This window comes from Phasianus colchicus, chromosome Z (genome assembly GCF_987193195.1).
Source record: "Phasianus colchicus chromosome Z, bPhaCol1.hap1.1, whole genome shotgun sequence".
In the NCBI taxonomy this organism is placed as follows: domain Eukaryota; kingdom Metazoa; phylum Chordata; class Aves; order Galliformes; family Phasianidae; genus Phasianus; species Phasianus colchicus.
The window spans coordinates 24,767,735-24,785,491 of NC_143476.1; the positions used below are offsets into that span (position 1 = coordinate 24,767,735).

Consider the following 17,757-nt stretch of genomic DNA (forward strand, 5'->3'; position numbering starts at 1 on the left):
AATATGCTAATAAAAATTACTTAACTCTACCAGCAAGTGAGCAGTCTGTGATTAAGAACCACATCTGCTTATGGCAAGACAAAAGTCTTGAGCAGAAATTGTTAGAGGAAAAGATAACAAAATAAAGAGTTTGAGAATACACTCATTTTCTAGAACAGAATCATTTTATTTTTTATTCTTAAAAAATCCCAAAAGTTTGCAAAATCCACACAACTAGAGTCCTACATGTCACTGTGAAATTTAAAGTCACATTTAATTCCTGCTGAACCCAGTTAGACGTTTTGGCCATTGACATCAATGGAGACAAGATTTCACCACATGGGCTTTCCCATAAAAATACACCAGGATAACTATCCAAAGCCTCTGGACCTCAGATACACCTGAATACTTTCTCCCATTCAAATATAAATATATTTAAGTGTAAAACAGAAAATAAATATATATGCAGTTTTTCTATTTGAAGATCAATGTCCTAGACTGCTTTCTGCTAACAAAGTTATTCTTTTACATTAAATGACAGAAGCTAGTAGGTTTGACAACAGGGATCCTAATTCTGTTGTTGATAACCAGCCTACAATGAAAAGGGAGGGTGACTTAAGCCTGGGGAGCGATCAAATAGTTGAGACAGATTTCTTCTGAGAGGAAGGATATGCATCACTTGGATAAGAATATCTGGTTTCAGCTCTTCATTAGATGATACATACAATAGATAAAAGCCTGCAATAACTATAAGCTAATGGATATGTTCAAATAGGGCACTTGACTCAAGTAAAGTATTTTGGTATGGAATGTCCCTGATTCTCGCACTTATAATCCACATTTGTGATTTACCTTATATACATAGCTAGATTTACTCCCTCTGGCACATAACTCCTACACAACCTTGAAATATGTTAATGTGTAGAAGAACTGTTGATGCACATGATTACCAAAAAGTAGCACATCAAGTACGAAGAAGTCTGAAAATCACATACTATAATAGCTATGACATGCTCAACAGAAATGTTAGCACTTAAATAGTCTTAAGTCTGACCCAAACCAAAAATAATTTGGAAGATTACAGAACTGAAGCTAGTCTTGTGTTTTTATCACAATGGAATTCACAATGGGAATCCCATGAAAATATTCCACTGCTCATCCTATGATCCTCTGACTCCCTTCCACATATTGCACAATCTATTTGAAGATCCTTAATATTCAGCTTTGTGAAAATCTGGTCTGCTTGAATCATACAGAAGTAGGTCAAACACACTAGTAAAACTTGTTTCATGCTGATGCTGCATATTTAACAACTTTCGGGCACTGTGTGCCATAAAAGTAGGTTCCTCAGAGTGATGGAACAGATATGACCGTCAGGAAGAATCATTCCCCATGCTGCTCACACTACTGGAGAGGTTCCCAGCACTGAAGACTTTCCTGCACTACCCATAGTAATGTGATGAAACATTTTCAACTCTTGAGTGCTCACTGTCTGTTCATCCAAATATGTACGAGAATCTCTGACCCAAAGGCAAAGAGCCATATCAAGGTGAAGGAAAGGGATTTGCTGGCATTTTGTAGGCAACTTGGTTAACATTCAGATGTGAGTTAGTAGGAGATTGTAAGGATACTCTGCAGGAAAAAACAAACAAACAAAAAAACCACAAAGGGCTTACATTTTTCCTACCATGCAGCCAGCAGTCTTAAAGAATTACATGCACTTTCATTTTTCTGCATAAGCAGAAAAGCAGCACTGACTGCCTGGGGTTGCACAGTACTTTAAATTAGAAGCCACAACACTTCCAGTGATTCAATCAAAGCACTGTTATTATTTTTTACTTGGCCTTTTTCCTCTATTACTATTAAAGCATTTTCTTATAGTTTGAAGACAGAAAGCTATTTCTCAGTACAAGGTAAAGAGACAGAATTTTCCCCCAGTTGGCCGGACAAGCTTTTACAACATAGCCTGCCCTCAGGTATTAGAAATGCCTCTTGTTGCTCTCTAGCCCAAATATCAGATTAGGTCACAGTGTCTGAAAACGAACACTTGCACTGTGCAGTATTGCTTTTTATGGATTTTGCTGCTAAGGAGGTCTCTAAGGATCATTGCAGCCAAAGAGCAGGACACATAAAAGCAGATCTCCAGATTGGTGAATGAACAACAAATGCCCCAGGCTTTTGCCTTGTGGAAAGTGACATGTGTTTGTCTCAATCTTTACATTTAAGCCAGACTCCATTTTTCTTCTTTAGAGAGTAACATACAACAATCCAGTCATATGGCATACACTGGAAAAAGGACAGTGTCCCCCATGGAGCATCAAATACAACCTCTCAGCAAGTGTCCGCTATTTGCAAGATGGAAGAGCAAACCTTAGAAAGTATCCACAGCCCAGGCAGCTGTGTACAGAGCATGTTCACTGAGACCTTGGTAGCAGACTCTTAAGGAATGGCGATGCATCCGCACTCAAACTTGACCCCTCAACCCACCTCTCTAGCAGAGATTGCTGTGCATTGGCCACTGGATGCACGAGCCTTTTGGAGCTGCTTTGCATTCTCTCTCCAACAGTGTTTATATATTAGCATATTCCCAATATCTGCTGGGCTCTCTCAAGATACAGAGATTACTTTCCTTCTCCCATAGTTTGCAACCAGTAGTAGACGTGAACAGCCCGGCACCTGCTCTGTCACTTCATGGCTGTTTCCCAAGACCCTTATTCAGACAGCAGCTCCTTTCAGAAGACATCTCTCTGGAGTATTATTAAATCAAACAAACTTGAATACAATCACTTAAATGCTTCATTAAATTGCAACAAAGCTGATCAGAGATTATGGTAGGAACTTGACTAGGTTCAAGGATAGGTTTTACAAACTCATGTCTCTTTTTCTGGAATACGAAAAGAACACCTTGATTTAAAGCACAGTTACAACTTGACAACAGTTGGAGCTTCTTACCTGCTATCCTGGGAAGTGTTTAGCTGATTTACCACCTAAGCCAAAATCAGGAGGCTGAACCACAGCAGGGAATGTCAGAACTAATGTTTCATTGGTGTCACCTTCCAAGCTGGTCTGATACTACTTGGAGAGATTCTTTCTCAGCACCCAAGGCTACTGTAAACAAGATCCAGACCCCCAGCTACCAGCAACTCAGCAGTATCCAATATCACTGTTTCACCTTCTAAGCCATATTACAGAACCCAAAAATCTATGGCCTAAAGTTTTTCCTTTTTTGAGAACTGCTAATCTCTGGGTCCATCATACTCAGCACTTCTCTGAGCTTCCTCAAGAAACAGTTTTCAAGGGAGAATAAAATAAATTATCTGGTATATAAAACAGAATAGTACAAATCATTATCAACTCCAATGCTGTTTCCTTTAGTTACAATTTGACCCTTAACAACTCATAGTGTCTAAAAAAAAAAAAAAAAAAAAAAAAAGAGAAAAGAATAAAGTGGAATTTCTTTGTTCATAAACTGGGCAACAAATGTGGACTTTCTTTTTTTAAAAGAAATCAGAAAGCTTATAGCTCCATCAGAAGTCACTAAATTCCATCCTCATTTACCCTTTGGTAGTAGGTAAACTAGAAATCTAGATTTCAACAGTCTTTCAGCAATCAGTAACTTTATTGCAATTGGAAAAAGATGCAACACTAAGCAGATAGCCCTCCTGAAAACTCCCATTTATTTACAAAGCTGACAAGAAACAAAACATAAAAGGTCACTTTGCATCATTACCTTCCTCAAAACCCTGCCAGACACGAAAACCTGAACCCATTTAAGCAGGCTGCTCTCAGCACCTGCCAGCTGCCTGTTGTGCTGTGAGTCAGTCTCTGCATGCAAAGCAGAGGAAGACACAACCAGGTGTGTACACAGGGACAAAGACATTGAGAAATGCAAAGGTACTCATCAAGGTAAACTGTTTAGGTAACAAAGCCTGCCCAATAGAGCACAAGGAAATGAAGATCTCCTGGGGCATTGCATGAGCCCTTCCTTCAAAAGGCCAAATAAGATAGGCTCTTGAAGCATATTTTTTGTAATTGCCAGTTTATGGTCACGCTTGCATGTATCCAGAAAAGCCTGTTAAGAAGAAAATACACCACTGATACTTATTTACACCTGCTTTGTGCACAAAAGGGAAGGCAGCAGAAATGACTGCCAAATAGGTAAACAGGCAAAACCAAATCCAATTTTGGAGAGTCAGAATCACCCAGACCTGTTTTGCATTTGTCAGGCTCTTTGCTCACATCCAGTTTTGCCCCGATTTCTACAGTCATTCCTGGGAAAGAACTATCTGACCACTACAGGAAATGGAAACACAGCACATGGAAAATATAGGCGAGGTGGTTGGTGGTAACCAACATGGCTTCACCAAGGGTAGGTCACATCAACAAACTTGGTGGCCTTTTATGATGGAGTTGAAGAATCACTGGATAAAGGAAGAGCAACCAACTACCTGGACTTGTGCAAAGCATTTGACACTGTCCTGCATGACATCCTAGTCACCAAACTAGAAAAATAAATTTGATATGGACCATTCAGTGGATAAGGAATTGGCTGGGTGCTTGCACTGAGAGAGTTGCAATCAATGGCTCAGTGTCCAAGTGGAGACCAGTGACAAGTGGCATTCTTCAGGGATCAGTGCTGGGACCGGTGTTATTGAATATCTTCGTAGGCAACACAGACAGAAGGATTGAATGCACTCTCATTAAGTTCGCAGACAATACCAAGCTGAGTAGTGCAGTTGACATGCTAGAGGGAAGGAATGCTATCCAGAGGGACCTGGACAGGCTTGGGAAGTGGGCCCATGCCAACCTCACGAAGTTCAACAAGGCCAAGCGCAAGGTCCTGCACCTGAATCAGGGCACAGATTCAGGTTGGGCAGTAAATGGCTTGAAAGCAGCAGGAGAAGAATTTGTGAGTGTTAGTTGATGAAAGACTCAACATGAGCAGGCAATGTATGTTTGCAGCCCAGAAGGCCAACTGGGCAACATTCTGGGTTGCATCAAGAGAAGCGTGACAAGCAGGTCAAGGGAGATGATTTTGTCCCTTTACTCTGCTCCCTTGATACCTCACCTGGAGTCCAGTTCTGGGGCCCCCACACAAGCAGGACATGGAGCTCTTGGTGTAAGTCCAGAAGAGGGTCACAAAGATGATCAGAAGTCTGGAGCACTTCCTTTGAAAGGACAGGGTGAAATAGCTGGGGCTCTTCAGCCTGCAGAATGGAAGGCTCTGGGTGGACCTTATAGCAGCCTTCCAGTATCTGAAGGGGGCCTACAGGAAAGCTGGGGAGGGAATTCTCATAAGGGAACATAGTGACAGGATGAGGGAAAATGATTTTAAACCGAGAGTGAATTTTAGACTAAACATCAGGAAAAAATTCTTTACTGTGAGGGCTGTGAAACACTGCAGCAGGCTGCCCAGAGAGATTTTGGATGCCCTATCCCTGGAAGCATTCAAGGTCAGGCTGAACATGGCTTTGAGCAACCTGATCTAGTGGGAGGTGTCCCTACCTAAAACGGAGGGATGGGAACTAGATGATCTTAAAGGCCTCCTCCAACCCAAACCATTCTATAATTCTATGAGATGTACCAAGTGATCTTTACAGCTTCCATCAAATGCTCCAGCCAGCCAGGAGATGGAGGATGAAGCTGCAACTGTGTTCTTAGAGGCCGGTCCACATCACCCTGCAGCTACTGTCACAAGTCCTGTCTGAGGACACTTCTTCATTTCAGGCTAGTAGCAGAATGGTTGATTTCGGGCAGACAAGTGAGCCCCAGACACACTCTGGACAAAGATCTCCTATTCCTCAGCCTGGAAGCAGGAAAGCTTGCAGGACGTGCGAAGGGGCCAGCTAGCACTGGAAAAAGCAGTCTGTGCATACCTTCAGGCAAGACAAATTCAGAAGCATCTTCTCCATCTGTCTTCTTTGTGTTCCATAGGTGAGAACAGAGTGAACCTCACTCCACTCCCTTCCAGCCTGCATGCCGATGCAGCTCTCTCTCACTCATTCAGAACCAATCCATCAGCTCTACCCTGATGACTACAGCAGTTAGCCAGGCACTAGCCCAGCTCCCACCATGCACCATTTACTGGAGGGAGAAGCGCAACTTAAGAAGCAGACACTACTGGAACAAAGTAGATTGCAGAAACAACGAACACCAAACATCACAGATGTCTATATACAGTCTTGACAGTTGTTGCACTTAACATGCCAGCCCTTTGGCACAGGGTCTCTCACTGTCACTATCTTCTAACAGGTTTGAATAGAGTAAGATACATTGCTATATGCAGATATATACACCTTGAAGAATGACCCTCTCCCAGTAACGTTAGCTGCATTTGATCTACATTACTTCACCATCTCCTATTCACTACCTTCCCCCAACATTCTGTTCTTACCATTTTCTCTTCTCTCTCCATGCATGGATCTGTAACACCTCGTGAGATAAGTATAAGGACTCAGAACACTGAGTGCCTGTAGCATCTTGCTAGCCTCAAAGTCTGCTCATGTCCGATGCCTTATGCAGCATTTCCTCCTTCCTGTCACAGGAGTACAGTGAAGATGCCAAAGCATTACCCCAAGAAGCCCATAGGTTAGTGCACAGCAAGGCACATCTGCTGATATTACTCTCAATTTTAAATTCAACTGGTTTGTACAACAAACATTCTTCTAGCAAGCCGGCATACATTATTCATAAAACAGCACAGAGCTGTTCAGCAGCATATGGAACCAATGAATGTTGTTTTGGTGTGGGTGGAGATTGGGTTGATAGAAATGTTTTAGAGAGAAGGAAAAGAGATCATTTCACCCAGGGAATTTCAAGTGCGTCACCAACCGGAGAACATTTCTAAGAGAAACTCCTCTGTTAAAAAATCTGGTATATGTGAAGAAAATGGGGAATGAAGGAAGGGAAAAAAAAAAAAAAGAAAGATTGTGTCAGATACGTCATCATAAAACAGAGAAGGGTGGTTAGCCGGGGCTCCCAAGAGCCAAGAAATTAATGCCATACAAGAAACGCTTCCTCTGTAATCTTGACACAAGGGGGTTGCTACAAAGATTTGTCCTGTACTAGCTAGAGTGCTTCTTTAATGATATTGGTAAAGGCAGCATACTGAATTATTAAAAACGAACAGAAAAATGCCAGGGCAATGTTTCTTGACAGTGAAGCACCCACACTGCCAATTTCAGACACTGTTTTACTAGACTTGTGCATTTGCAGGCAGGACAGGTACAGGCACTCTGCAATTCCATCCATGGCTGCAGGAAATCAGTGTCTGTCAGAGGATGAGATTGCTGAGCATGCTGGATCACACAGAAGACCCTGAGGTCCTCCAACTCATTTTGCCTGCAGGTCAGGTTTGAGACTGCTCACCAGAGAATAAGAAAACATCAGTTTACAGTATTCTTTTCACAGGTTCTATTGCTGGCCTGAGAGTGTAATACCTGCCTATAATATACACCCAGCATGTATTACCTAGAGAAGCCTATACTCTTACATACAACTGTACGTGCATGCAAGTTCACAGAAACATTTCCTAATTTTTAAGGGAGACTACGGATCTTCAGGCTATCTGACTTCTTTGATACTGGCAGCAAGCAGATCTCACACACAGTCACCATGCTCGTGCCTTGCCCATACTGGCTGGAGCACAAGGGTATGTAATACTCCCTAGATTAGCAAAATAGACTGTGATCTAAGAGCAAAGGCATCAGTGGAATATGGTTCTGGGCACAAATAGATTAAATCCATCTCCTAACCCTGGCAGCTAAAGCAGTTACAGAAACAGGTCTTGAGTACTGTAGTTCCTTTATATTGGGAGCGGATAAAGTACAAGGCAATACAGACAAAGGGGAAAACACGTCCAGAGAGATATGACAAAGGACAAGCTTGCAAACCAAAATCTGAGACAGAGGGGATCAATATGGTACCATCATCCGAAAAATAATAATAATAACCCAGCCCAGAACTGAAGGCATTTTGTGAGAAATGACGTAAAAGCATGTACACATGGACTTTATCAATTAAAAGACCTCCTTCACAATGGTACACATAGGCAATAACCTCCAGTGATACAGCAGTAGAGAAGAGCTAAAACTCAACCATAAATCAAGTCCCTAAATCAGTGACATCTGAATAAAATAGTTGGTCAGACAAAGAACAGCAGGGGGAAAAGGATCCACGGAAAGAACAGGGCTGTCCAATCAGTGACAGAGCCAAAAATACAAATCTCACTTGCAATCCTGTCTACAAGATATGTTACAACCTGTAATAGAGACAGAAGGAGGAAAACAGACAAGAGGAATAAACCCCATGCATGCTCATGATCTTATCTGCTGGGCAGGTACCAGTGATGGTCAAGGATGGAACCTTCTCAGCCCTCCATAAAACAGCCTTTACAGGTTCTAGGTACTTCACGGATACAGATATCTTAATATGAAATAAGGCAAGAGAGCCACAAACAAAACCAAACCTGCAATATACTTTAAACCTCTTGAGCCAGAAGCTGAAGCGGCTGTATCCCTCACCACAGCCTTCTGTGCTCAGCACTCAGGAGGGAGAAATGGGTATCTTACAGAGGGATGATCACAGTGATTGCCACTGCAGCAGCAGCTATCAGAGTCAGACATCACCCCTGGGAGAAAGTCTCCGCTCTGAGGACATTACACACAGTGGGCACTAAGCCTGGGACAGGAAGCAGAGAGGTACAGAGATTAGGTGGCTCACTTTCTGCCAAAGACCCAAGTTTTTCTTACATGCAGAAACTTCACATACAGAAATGGTCCCAGCAAATAGACTAGAATTATTCTAATAATGTGAAAGCACTTGCAAGATCCAGCTCTTATTTTGGCATATGCCAAGGTAGCAGTATTTAAGTAGGAGATGCTGCATCAGCAACAGACCAAGAACGATAGCCATGCTATTCCTCTGCTATAGCCGTTACTGTTAACACTGTTTCTTAGTTATGGTGAATATGTCTCTCAGAACAGAAATTTCTAAATCAAGACTGAATAAAATATCAGATATTTCTGTGCGCATCATTCTGATTAAAGCTCTGCAGTCAAGCCTCTGAAATATCATATAAGTTGTAATTTGGCAGAGTGTGATCTGCCAGGAACTCTTGCACAGCGTAAGGATGTTTTCATGATAGCAGAGGAGATTTCTCTCAGGACATACAGAAGATTTAGAGAAGGGACAGTACAGGGAGATCTGTGTTCATGCCTGCTTCTTTGCATGTATGCAGACTCAAGACATTAAACATCTTTATCCGTCCTGGAATACTTCAGCCTCATTCAGCATACCTCACCAAATGATTTTATCTTTTAATCCCAAACAGGATCAATTTGCAGAAGGAATAAAATTAGAGGCATATCCGGTCACTGCATAAAGTTCACCCAATCCTTAGAATCACTGAGCATATCTGGGAGGGAGACAGGTTTTAAAGCTCAGCCCAGAGGTTCTCAGGTACCTCTCAGTAGTGATGGCATATGGAAAGAAGCAATACTGCATGAAGTGAGGGTTGTTCATTTAGGAAACAAACAACTGCGCTGGGCAAGGAAATGCTGAACACAACCACTGTAGCAGCTGGGCATATAGCCTGTGCCAGTGACAGACAGGCAGTCGTATTCCTATAAGCACATAAGTGATGCATTCCTAATAAATACTTGATGGCAATGTTTAATCACGCATGCAAGTAAGACGATGTTTTTATCTAGCATCCATACCTACTATAATATAGAGCTGCAAAGAAGGAGCAAAAACTATTTTTCATAATTCCCATTAGATGGATAATCACGAGGATGTTGCTTGCTAACTCAGTCTCCTTTCCTGAAGCTCCAATTAGCATTCAGTAGCAAGTTTTCACTGCTTACTACTGCACCAAGCTCAGTGACAGGGCATTCCTCTAAAGCCTAACCACTACCACCACACACATCAGACCTTTTCCACTTTCAGTCTCTCCTCAAGCCCGGAGATCTTTCTGACTTGACAGCAACTCTATGATCACTGCAGATTATCCAAAGCCCTTAATTCCTGCAGAGCATAACCTTCTCAACATCATCACCTCCATTCTTAGCAGAAAGAAACACTATAAATATTTAGTTATTTACCTTGCTTTCTTTAGTAGAAAACTCAGAAGAGTTGGAGATTTTCATAGATTTTGACCGATGGGATTGCCGCCAGAGAGATTCTTCTCGGGAGTATTTCACTGAACCTGTGGCTCTCACCCGGACTTTGCTGGTGCTCTGAACACTGTTAACTCCAATCATTTCCAAAAGTGATGGGATGGGATGGGGGAGAAGAAAGCTAATGGCACTTCCCAATCCCCTGCAGAGGAATTGGAAAAGGTTGCGTCTGGAGAGCCCAGGCTCAAGCAATCAGTGTTTGCTTAAAAAGCACTAGGCTGTTTCCTCCAGCATCTTCAGGCACACTGTTTGGAGCCAGCCTGATTGTTCCAGGCATTGCTCACGTCACTGGATAGGGAAAAAAAAAAAAAAAAGAAAAGGGATGACAGAAACTCCACCCCTGCTCCACTCCCCTCTCCAGCACAGACGCCCCCTTCATACACACACCAACGGCGAGAGGGAGAGGGGAGGAGAGAAAGATGCTGGAACAAATGCCAGCATACCAAGCAAGAGATTCATTTTCAGTTCACACAGCCACACTTCCCTGCCTGCAATAGCCTGCCATGCTCATTACTGTCTGAAATAACAAAGGACACTGCAAAAAGAGTATTTAATCACCTGCCAGCTACAGGCTTCTGGGTGTTAAAATACTGATGGGTTCTCAAAGCACTGGAGGAACAAGTGAAAGCCCACAGCAAAGTCTGAGACACACAAAAGCCCCATGGAGATGCCCCCCTTACATCCACCCTCAGTGAATTTGTTCAGCAACCCAAGGTATTCTTAATCCTTGGCCAGGGCCTCAAACTCCGGCAGAGGCTTGGAGAAAAGAGATGCTTTCTCCATGGAGATCTGCAGCAGGACTGAGAGCAGGCACCTGCAGGTCCAGCTCTCCCCCTGACATTATTGGCAGCCGTGACCACATCATTCTGCTAGAAAAGCGTATCCTCCAGCAGCCAGTCCTGCTCACAAGCTTTACCTTGCTCCTCCCCAGCAGGAAACCCACAAGGCTCTGTGGCTGTGGGGCAATTGCCAGCATCCATGTGCGCAGTTGGAACTGCTCGAACACCTCAGTGGGTCAGACATGCTGCTAGCACCTAGAGCTGTGCTCTCCCAGGCATGGGATAAAGGGAGCCCGGCATCAATTGTAGCCAGTGCTGTCACCGGGGTGGATGTACTATATAAGGGAAAAGGGAGATGTTTACCTTGATGTTGCAAAAGCACCATCATTTCTGGCTCCTGGAGACCCAGAGCGCAGCAGACTGCGCATTGCCATGGCAACATGCTACAATAAGAGAGAACTAACTCTACTATGCTCAGCATGCGGTAGCAGCAGCTGACGGACACACGCTGGGACAGGTGGAGCAGCTCCTACAAGTGCCAAGGCAGGAGCAGTCAAATGGGACATTGTCCCGAACTCTAGAGGGGGAAGCAGATTGTTGAAAAGGCAGCACGAGAAACCAGGGTGCAGGACAGCACGAGGACCTCACCCTGGCTAACACTGGCTTTGGCAACCTGGCCCATGACAGGCAAGGCCAGGCCAGCAACAGGGTCACAGGTCTGGAGGATCCCAGAGCCTGTTATCCCACTGTAAGACACCTACCACCACATGCTCAGGCCCTTTTGAGAAGTCCACAAAGACATCCATCATTCTGTCCTCTCCCCAGTGAACCAGCAGCATGCCCCAAGAAGCCAGGCCTTACATTCACCATGTGGCACGCTCACATACCAGAGATGACTGTGGCAAAGGACAAGAGGCTGCTGCCCTGGCACAAACACCTCACACTGATCCACATTTGCCAGCTAGGTGGATGGCTTCTGGCCTTGCCTCATGCTCAAGTCCCACTCAGACTCAGGAGAGCCAAGCCAAGAGCTTGCTTAGCCTCCATCTGTGCTGCAGCACCAGGACTAAATGAGAAGCAGATGAACTGAGTGGGTGTTTTACATAGTTACACCCTCCCACCCTCTTGCAATCAGGCCTGAGAGGACAAATGACTAGACAGCCACATTACGTTCGTAGATGTGTTTTTGCTTGCAGAAGACACCACTCTCTCCCCAGCATGCACAGCAGTCACCCTTTGCTCATGTTACACTAGAGATGCTATAAACACAGTTGCTGACTGCAGGCCATGATTGCTGTGGGCTATGCTGAAAGGCAATGCTCACTGAAGCAAGGAACAAGGAATGAAAACATTAGAACAAAAACACTCCCTGAGAAATTTCTGATTCTCCACAGGTCCAGCCTTTGTCCTGCTTGGCTACTGACTTTTCCCATCTAGCAAAGAAGCAAAATGCATTTATATTTCCATGACAGCCTGGTCTAGAAGAGCCATCCCTATCTCACACATAAGCATCATGCTGCAGATGAGCTCCAGCCATTCTACACAGACTGACCTTGCAAGGAAGGCAACAATCAACTGCATGCTCAAAGCTACTTGCACCACTTCCCATAAAGCATTTTATGCTTCTTAAGCCAACTGAAATTATCCACTGCTAGTGCAAAAGCTTTTCAAAGAAAATCTCCTTAGTGGAAATACACTGCAATCAAACAGCTCCAGAAGAGCTAAGCAGCAGGTCTCGACAGGTGCTACATAAACGGCCACAAATCACTCCCTAACCTACCAGTCCCCTGCCCAGGCAGAATAATCTTGCTCTCAGATTTATAAGGCCACCTCCCCAAGCAACTTCAATGCATCTGAAATAATTATATTCCTTAGATACCACACGCAGACCTAGGCCAATTTGCAGAGCAATTTTATTATTAAACACAAGCTAGATTGAATCACTGAAACACTTCTCTTCCCTTGCCAATATCAACTGCACCTAAGTGCTGTAGTTCACTATCTAGCATTCTCCAAGCTAAGGTCAGCAGAACATCAGGCAGGATGGGAACCTGAATTTACAGGGAACCAGGTCTGGTTCAGCAGTAAACAAGAAGTAGTCCAAAACATCAAGGGTGACAGGTTGCCTTGTGTTCATTTTTTTTTTTCTCACCTCAAGACAGAGCATGCGAAACATTTGTCAGCTAATATTCTGAAACACAGAGAGCTCCTTGAGACAATGCTTTTGAAACTTTAAGTATCTTTAACCTAGGAATTCAGCTATTTTATCAGTGTCCCTAGTTTTCATCTGTAGATTTTAATACAGTCATATAGTCCTGACTGAGCAAGTAGACCTGTGTACACAGTGATTGCTTTTCCTCTAGGGAAAGATCACTCTTGAACACTGGAGTTCCCAGCATTTTAGAAATATCAAGCAGGACTGATTTGCATGTGTAACTGAACAACAGGGATTTCTGAGGGAGAAAGGAAGTGGGTTGTTAATGTAAAGGTGGATAAAAGTAATTTCTTTAAGAAGGGACTGGCATGTCTGTGCAATACCAGAAAAAAAAAAAAAAAAATTTGCACCCAATGGAATTTCCAGTTGAAGCAAGAAGCCATGGTCTTCTCTTTGATCAGAGATCAGCAAAGAGTTGGTAGCCAAGGAGCAGAACAGAGATGCTCAGTTGGCACTGAGCCAGAACAGCACGTTAACATCACTTGGATGATCTTAAGGACAGTGACCCTATTCATAGATACCTTCTACCAACATCTCTAACTTGCAAACCATAAGCTTAAAGGTGAACTTGAAACTTTGAGCTAAAGCAATTGAAAATGGGGTAGGGGCTAGAGGCAGAATCTCTACCATTCTTTCCATCTCACTTTTTTTTTTTTAAGCTATACGAAAGCTTTTTACCTGTCACAGGCACAGTAGCAGATTACACCAACCATATACACAACGGGCAGTCGTGCCAACATACTGTGCAATAAACTCTTTCCCATCTTTTCCTCCCACCAGTCAGGTTTCCCTGGCAGGCCAAATTTACTCAGTCCTTGCTTCGTCCGCCTAATGTTATTCAACAAAACAAAAGAAGAAAAAAAGCCATGGAATTCAAAGTGAAATTTAATACTAGCTCTGAAGGACCAAACCCAAGGACCAAGTTATTCTGTCTGACGAACTTCAGTGTCCTTAGACAAACCCACAAGAATTCATTACTATTATTTAAGCCCAGTGACAATACCATCAACAAAAGCTAACAAAACACATACACACATCAATTACCTAAAATATACTCTCAAGAGTTGGTAATCACATATTTGTACAGCACAGGAAAGCAGCACTATTTAATACTGCTTTTATATACTGTTGTTTGCTAAATAAACATTAAATCTTTCATAAGATTGCTTTTCTTCTTTCTTCATGCCTGTTTTTTTTTTCTCCCCAAAAACAGATGTGGAGGGTAAAGTTAATTTTACTGGATAAACTACTCATACGTGATGGCTACAGAACTAAAGCTCAACAACTGATCAACAATGACACTATTTAACTGACATTACAGTATATTAAAATAATGATCTCTGAGGTCTGATAACCAAGGGGAGCTGACAACCAAGATTAAATCTTAATGTCTCCAACTGCCATCCCTGTTAATGGCAAAAATATTAGAGCAACAACTTTGTTTCTACATGCATAAGCAACAAGGTCAACACGGAAATCTAACGGTAACAAGTTTTATGTATGGTGAGAGAACAATGGACATCGACTGAAATTTTCAAAATTATCCACCTAGTTTCCTCCATAAGATAGTTCTACTTTCCACTATCCACAGGAGATTATTACCTAACATTTACAGAGATGCTTGGTTTTACCTCACTGTCAGCAGATTTACTAGCAAAAAACACTTGCTGATGTCCTCAAGAAAGAGTCTTTTGCAGGTCATATTGTAGTACTTGTGTGACATACTCTGAAGGAATCCCTGGAGATGACTCTGATTTCTCATACAATATGGAAAGTAATCCTTACAATAGCAACCGGTCAAATTACTACAGCCTAAAAGGCTATCCCCTGTCAGCTAAGCTATTGTAACTGCATGAGCACGTATTTTGAGACCACCTCAACCATGAAACAAAGCACATAAAGTCATAGTACCATAAAAATACAAGCATTGTTCGTATGAGCCCATGAGGGTAACTTAAGGTTGTATGTTTTACTTTATACAAGCAAGCTAAAAGCACATCTGTGACAGGCTGACTTGCAGTCACAGATGCTAAGGTTTACCAGTGGCTTTTTACATCACTAAGTCACTAAAAGCAGGCTGAGTGATTAAACCATGTTGGCTGGTGGAATAACCAATCAATTCTAGTACCTCTGTCTCTCCAGAATCCATGCTATATCTTGAGCCAAAATAAATTGTTCCTAAGATGTCCTGTCTTGCTGAGAATGATGGAAAGCACAAGTTTAATGGAAAAAGCTCTTTTATAGTAACAGAAATGCAAAGAAACCATGCCCTTTTTACAGTGATTAGCATTACAAGCAAAGTGATGCAGTTACCCATCTTTAAATTCTTCACAGTGTATCACAAAACAGCTCAGTGTTGCAGACTGGGGTCTCACTGAGTTCCTTGGCCAAGCAGCATAGTCTTAAGAGGAAAAAAGTTTATCTTCCTGCATCATTCTTTTGGAAACTAGGATCTACAAATACAGCTGGCAGAAATAAATGGAGCCATATAATAAGCATCAACTCACAGAGACCGCCAAATTCCTTAAGTTAAAGCTGCCAAATGTAGCTACTGAAGAAAACAAGGAAATCTAGAAATCCCCTTCTCCTCCCCCCAAAAAACCCAACATTCCTAAGTGGCTGTAACAGAAAACCCCAGTAAGGCAAACCAAACACCCCTGCAAAGCCAACTGACTGTCAGCCACAAACAACTGCTGCCTCTATAGCTGCAGAGAGCACACTATAGTCAACAACTTAAATAAACCCCTCAGCACTCCCCCGGGGACTGCATTAAAAAACAGCCCTTCTCCAGTGCCTCCCTGTGATTCAGAATTCAGACAGGGAACACAAAACAAAACAAAAAAAATCCAGGCCACTTTGAGAGCCACAAAAGTCTCACGTGGGTGTTGCCTGCACTGCAAGCCTTTTGCTGTGGAAGGAACAGCTCACAGAGGATAAATAGGCATAGCCTCCAGTATCCCTGTCCTTCACCAATGCATACACCTATGAAGGCATGTCTGGCTTGCCTCAGCTGCAGGAGCAAACAATCACAGCCCTCACAATGCCTGCCAAAGCCGATCGGTCAGCAGGGCAGAAAACAGGTGCCTTGGATTTGCCTTGTATTTTTACCAGGTTCTTAGAAATATGTTGTCAAAGAAGTAAGACCTCAGTAGGAAACTAGATGTTCCATTTAATATCAAATGAAATAAATATTATATACATATATATATAAACACATATAGAAGGTCAAGTGGCAATATAGTACATTTGCCTGAAAGGAAACAGTGTATCTAGGTCACAAAGAAATCCCATGTCATTGCAAAAGTGTGATGACTAGCAGAAGGTAGGAATAACTAAGATTTATGGCAATAATTCCCAAACTGGTGGAAGTAATGTTTTCTCCTTTTTTTTTTTTTTTTTTAAATATGGTATAAATTATATTCCTACTCCTCCTTCCCTTGAGTTGCTGTACAGAACTAAAATTTCAAGCAGATCAGTGGGTGGAAGATCAAAGAATGTTTTTCAGAATTTGTTTTCTACCTACATGGAGGTGGGAGTAATATGTCATAGGGACCAAAATGTATGTGTGACATTGTATTAGAGATTTCCCAGCTCAAAAGGAGCCTAAAATTCCTTCTTTAAAGTGGCAGAGCACAGCACTGCTGAAGACTACCATTCTGTATCCTTCACAATGACAGCACAAGAAATGAGAAGCTCCACACAGAGACATCTGTGCTTGGAGCTGCAAAGCATTTTGGTTAAACCAGAGAAGAACTGACATCCTTGGCTACCCAACAAGATGGAAAAGCTAAACATCAAATGATTCACTCGCCTGGTCAACTTGTACAGGATACTGAGACTTTACCTCCACAGATGAAAATCCTTCCCTCTCCCTCCCCAACGTTCTTAGGAGCCTGGTACTGAGCCATGTAACTGCAGCTAGTCCTAGCAGAAAACTCCTAGCCAACTGCTTGGATTTCACTTCTTGCTGACATAAAAGGCTGGTGCGTTAGGTGAAATCTTCTGAATAACAATTTAAAAGCACAGAGATAAAAGGCTGGGGAGGAAAAACAATTCAGAGAGATGCAGGCAGAAGCAGACCATCTCAAAATGCCCACTTCCTAGCAGGATAAGCAGTGCCTCACACCACCCCCAAACCACACAGAGCAATCATCATTCCTGCCTCGTCATTACAAAATTTTACATTTTAAGGCCTTCTGAAAGCTTCGCCTTCCCTGCTCAGAGGCAGAAAGTCAGTGAAGAGCATCAGACTTCTTGTTATCTTTCATTGCTTTCCTAGACGTAATACCTGAGCTTGTTTGGGAGACACATATAGTTTTGGGGTTTTTAATTTTATATGAATTGAAGCAAATTCCAGAAACACAAAATTAAATAGATGTGCATGTCGCCTTGGGCAAAGGAGTGTCAGAATCCATGTTACTAGCAGAACCTAAAGCAATGTACACATCACCACAACCTGGCTTAATTGACAGTTCTGCACAGGCATGCTTGAGCTGGTTACTATCCTACAGAGGATAAGCTACAACACCCAGTATTACATGCCAAAGCAATCAAAGCTAATTGCTGCAGAAAGGTCCTGACTGAGGATGGAGGAAAGCAAAAGCAA

The 17,757-nt window shown here is 42.7% G+C and overlaps 1 protein-coding gene across 7 annotated transcripts in view; it reads right to left on the reverse strand.

Annotated features, from left to right (window-relative positions):
- The window catches only part of PSD3 (pleckstrin and Sec7 domain containing 3), a 104,737-nt gene that overhangs the window by 31,899 nt on the left and 55,081 nt on the right, over positions 1-17,757 (reverse strand). The window contains exons 1-2 of one of the 7 annotated variants that reach the window (XM_090132140.1): positions 11,300-12,298; positions 10,083-10,299 (exon numbers count right to left, since the gene is read on the reverse strand). The exons of 5 other annotated variants lie outside the window; for them this stretch is intronic. In XM_090132140.1, coding sequence (XP_089988266.1) covers positions 10,083-10,299; positions 11,300-11,370 — 288 coding nt within the window. In that variant the 5' untranslated portion in view covers positions 11,371-12,298. Of the gene's footprint in view, positions 1-10,082; positions 10,446-11,299; positions 12,299-17,757 lie in introns of those variants that run through there. One more of the 7 variants, XM_090132141.1, reaches the window with a different exon arrangement.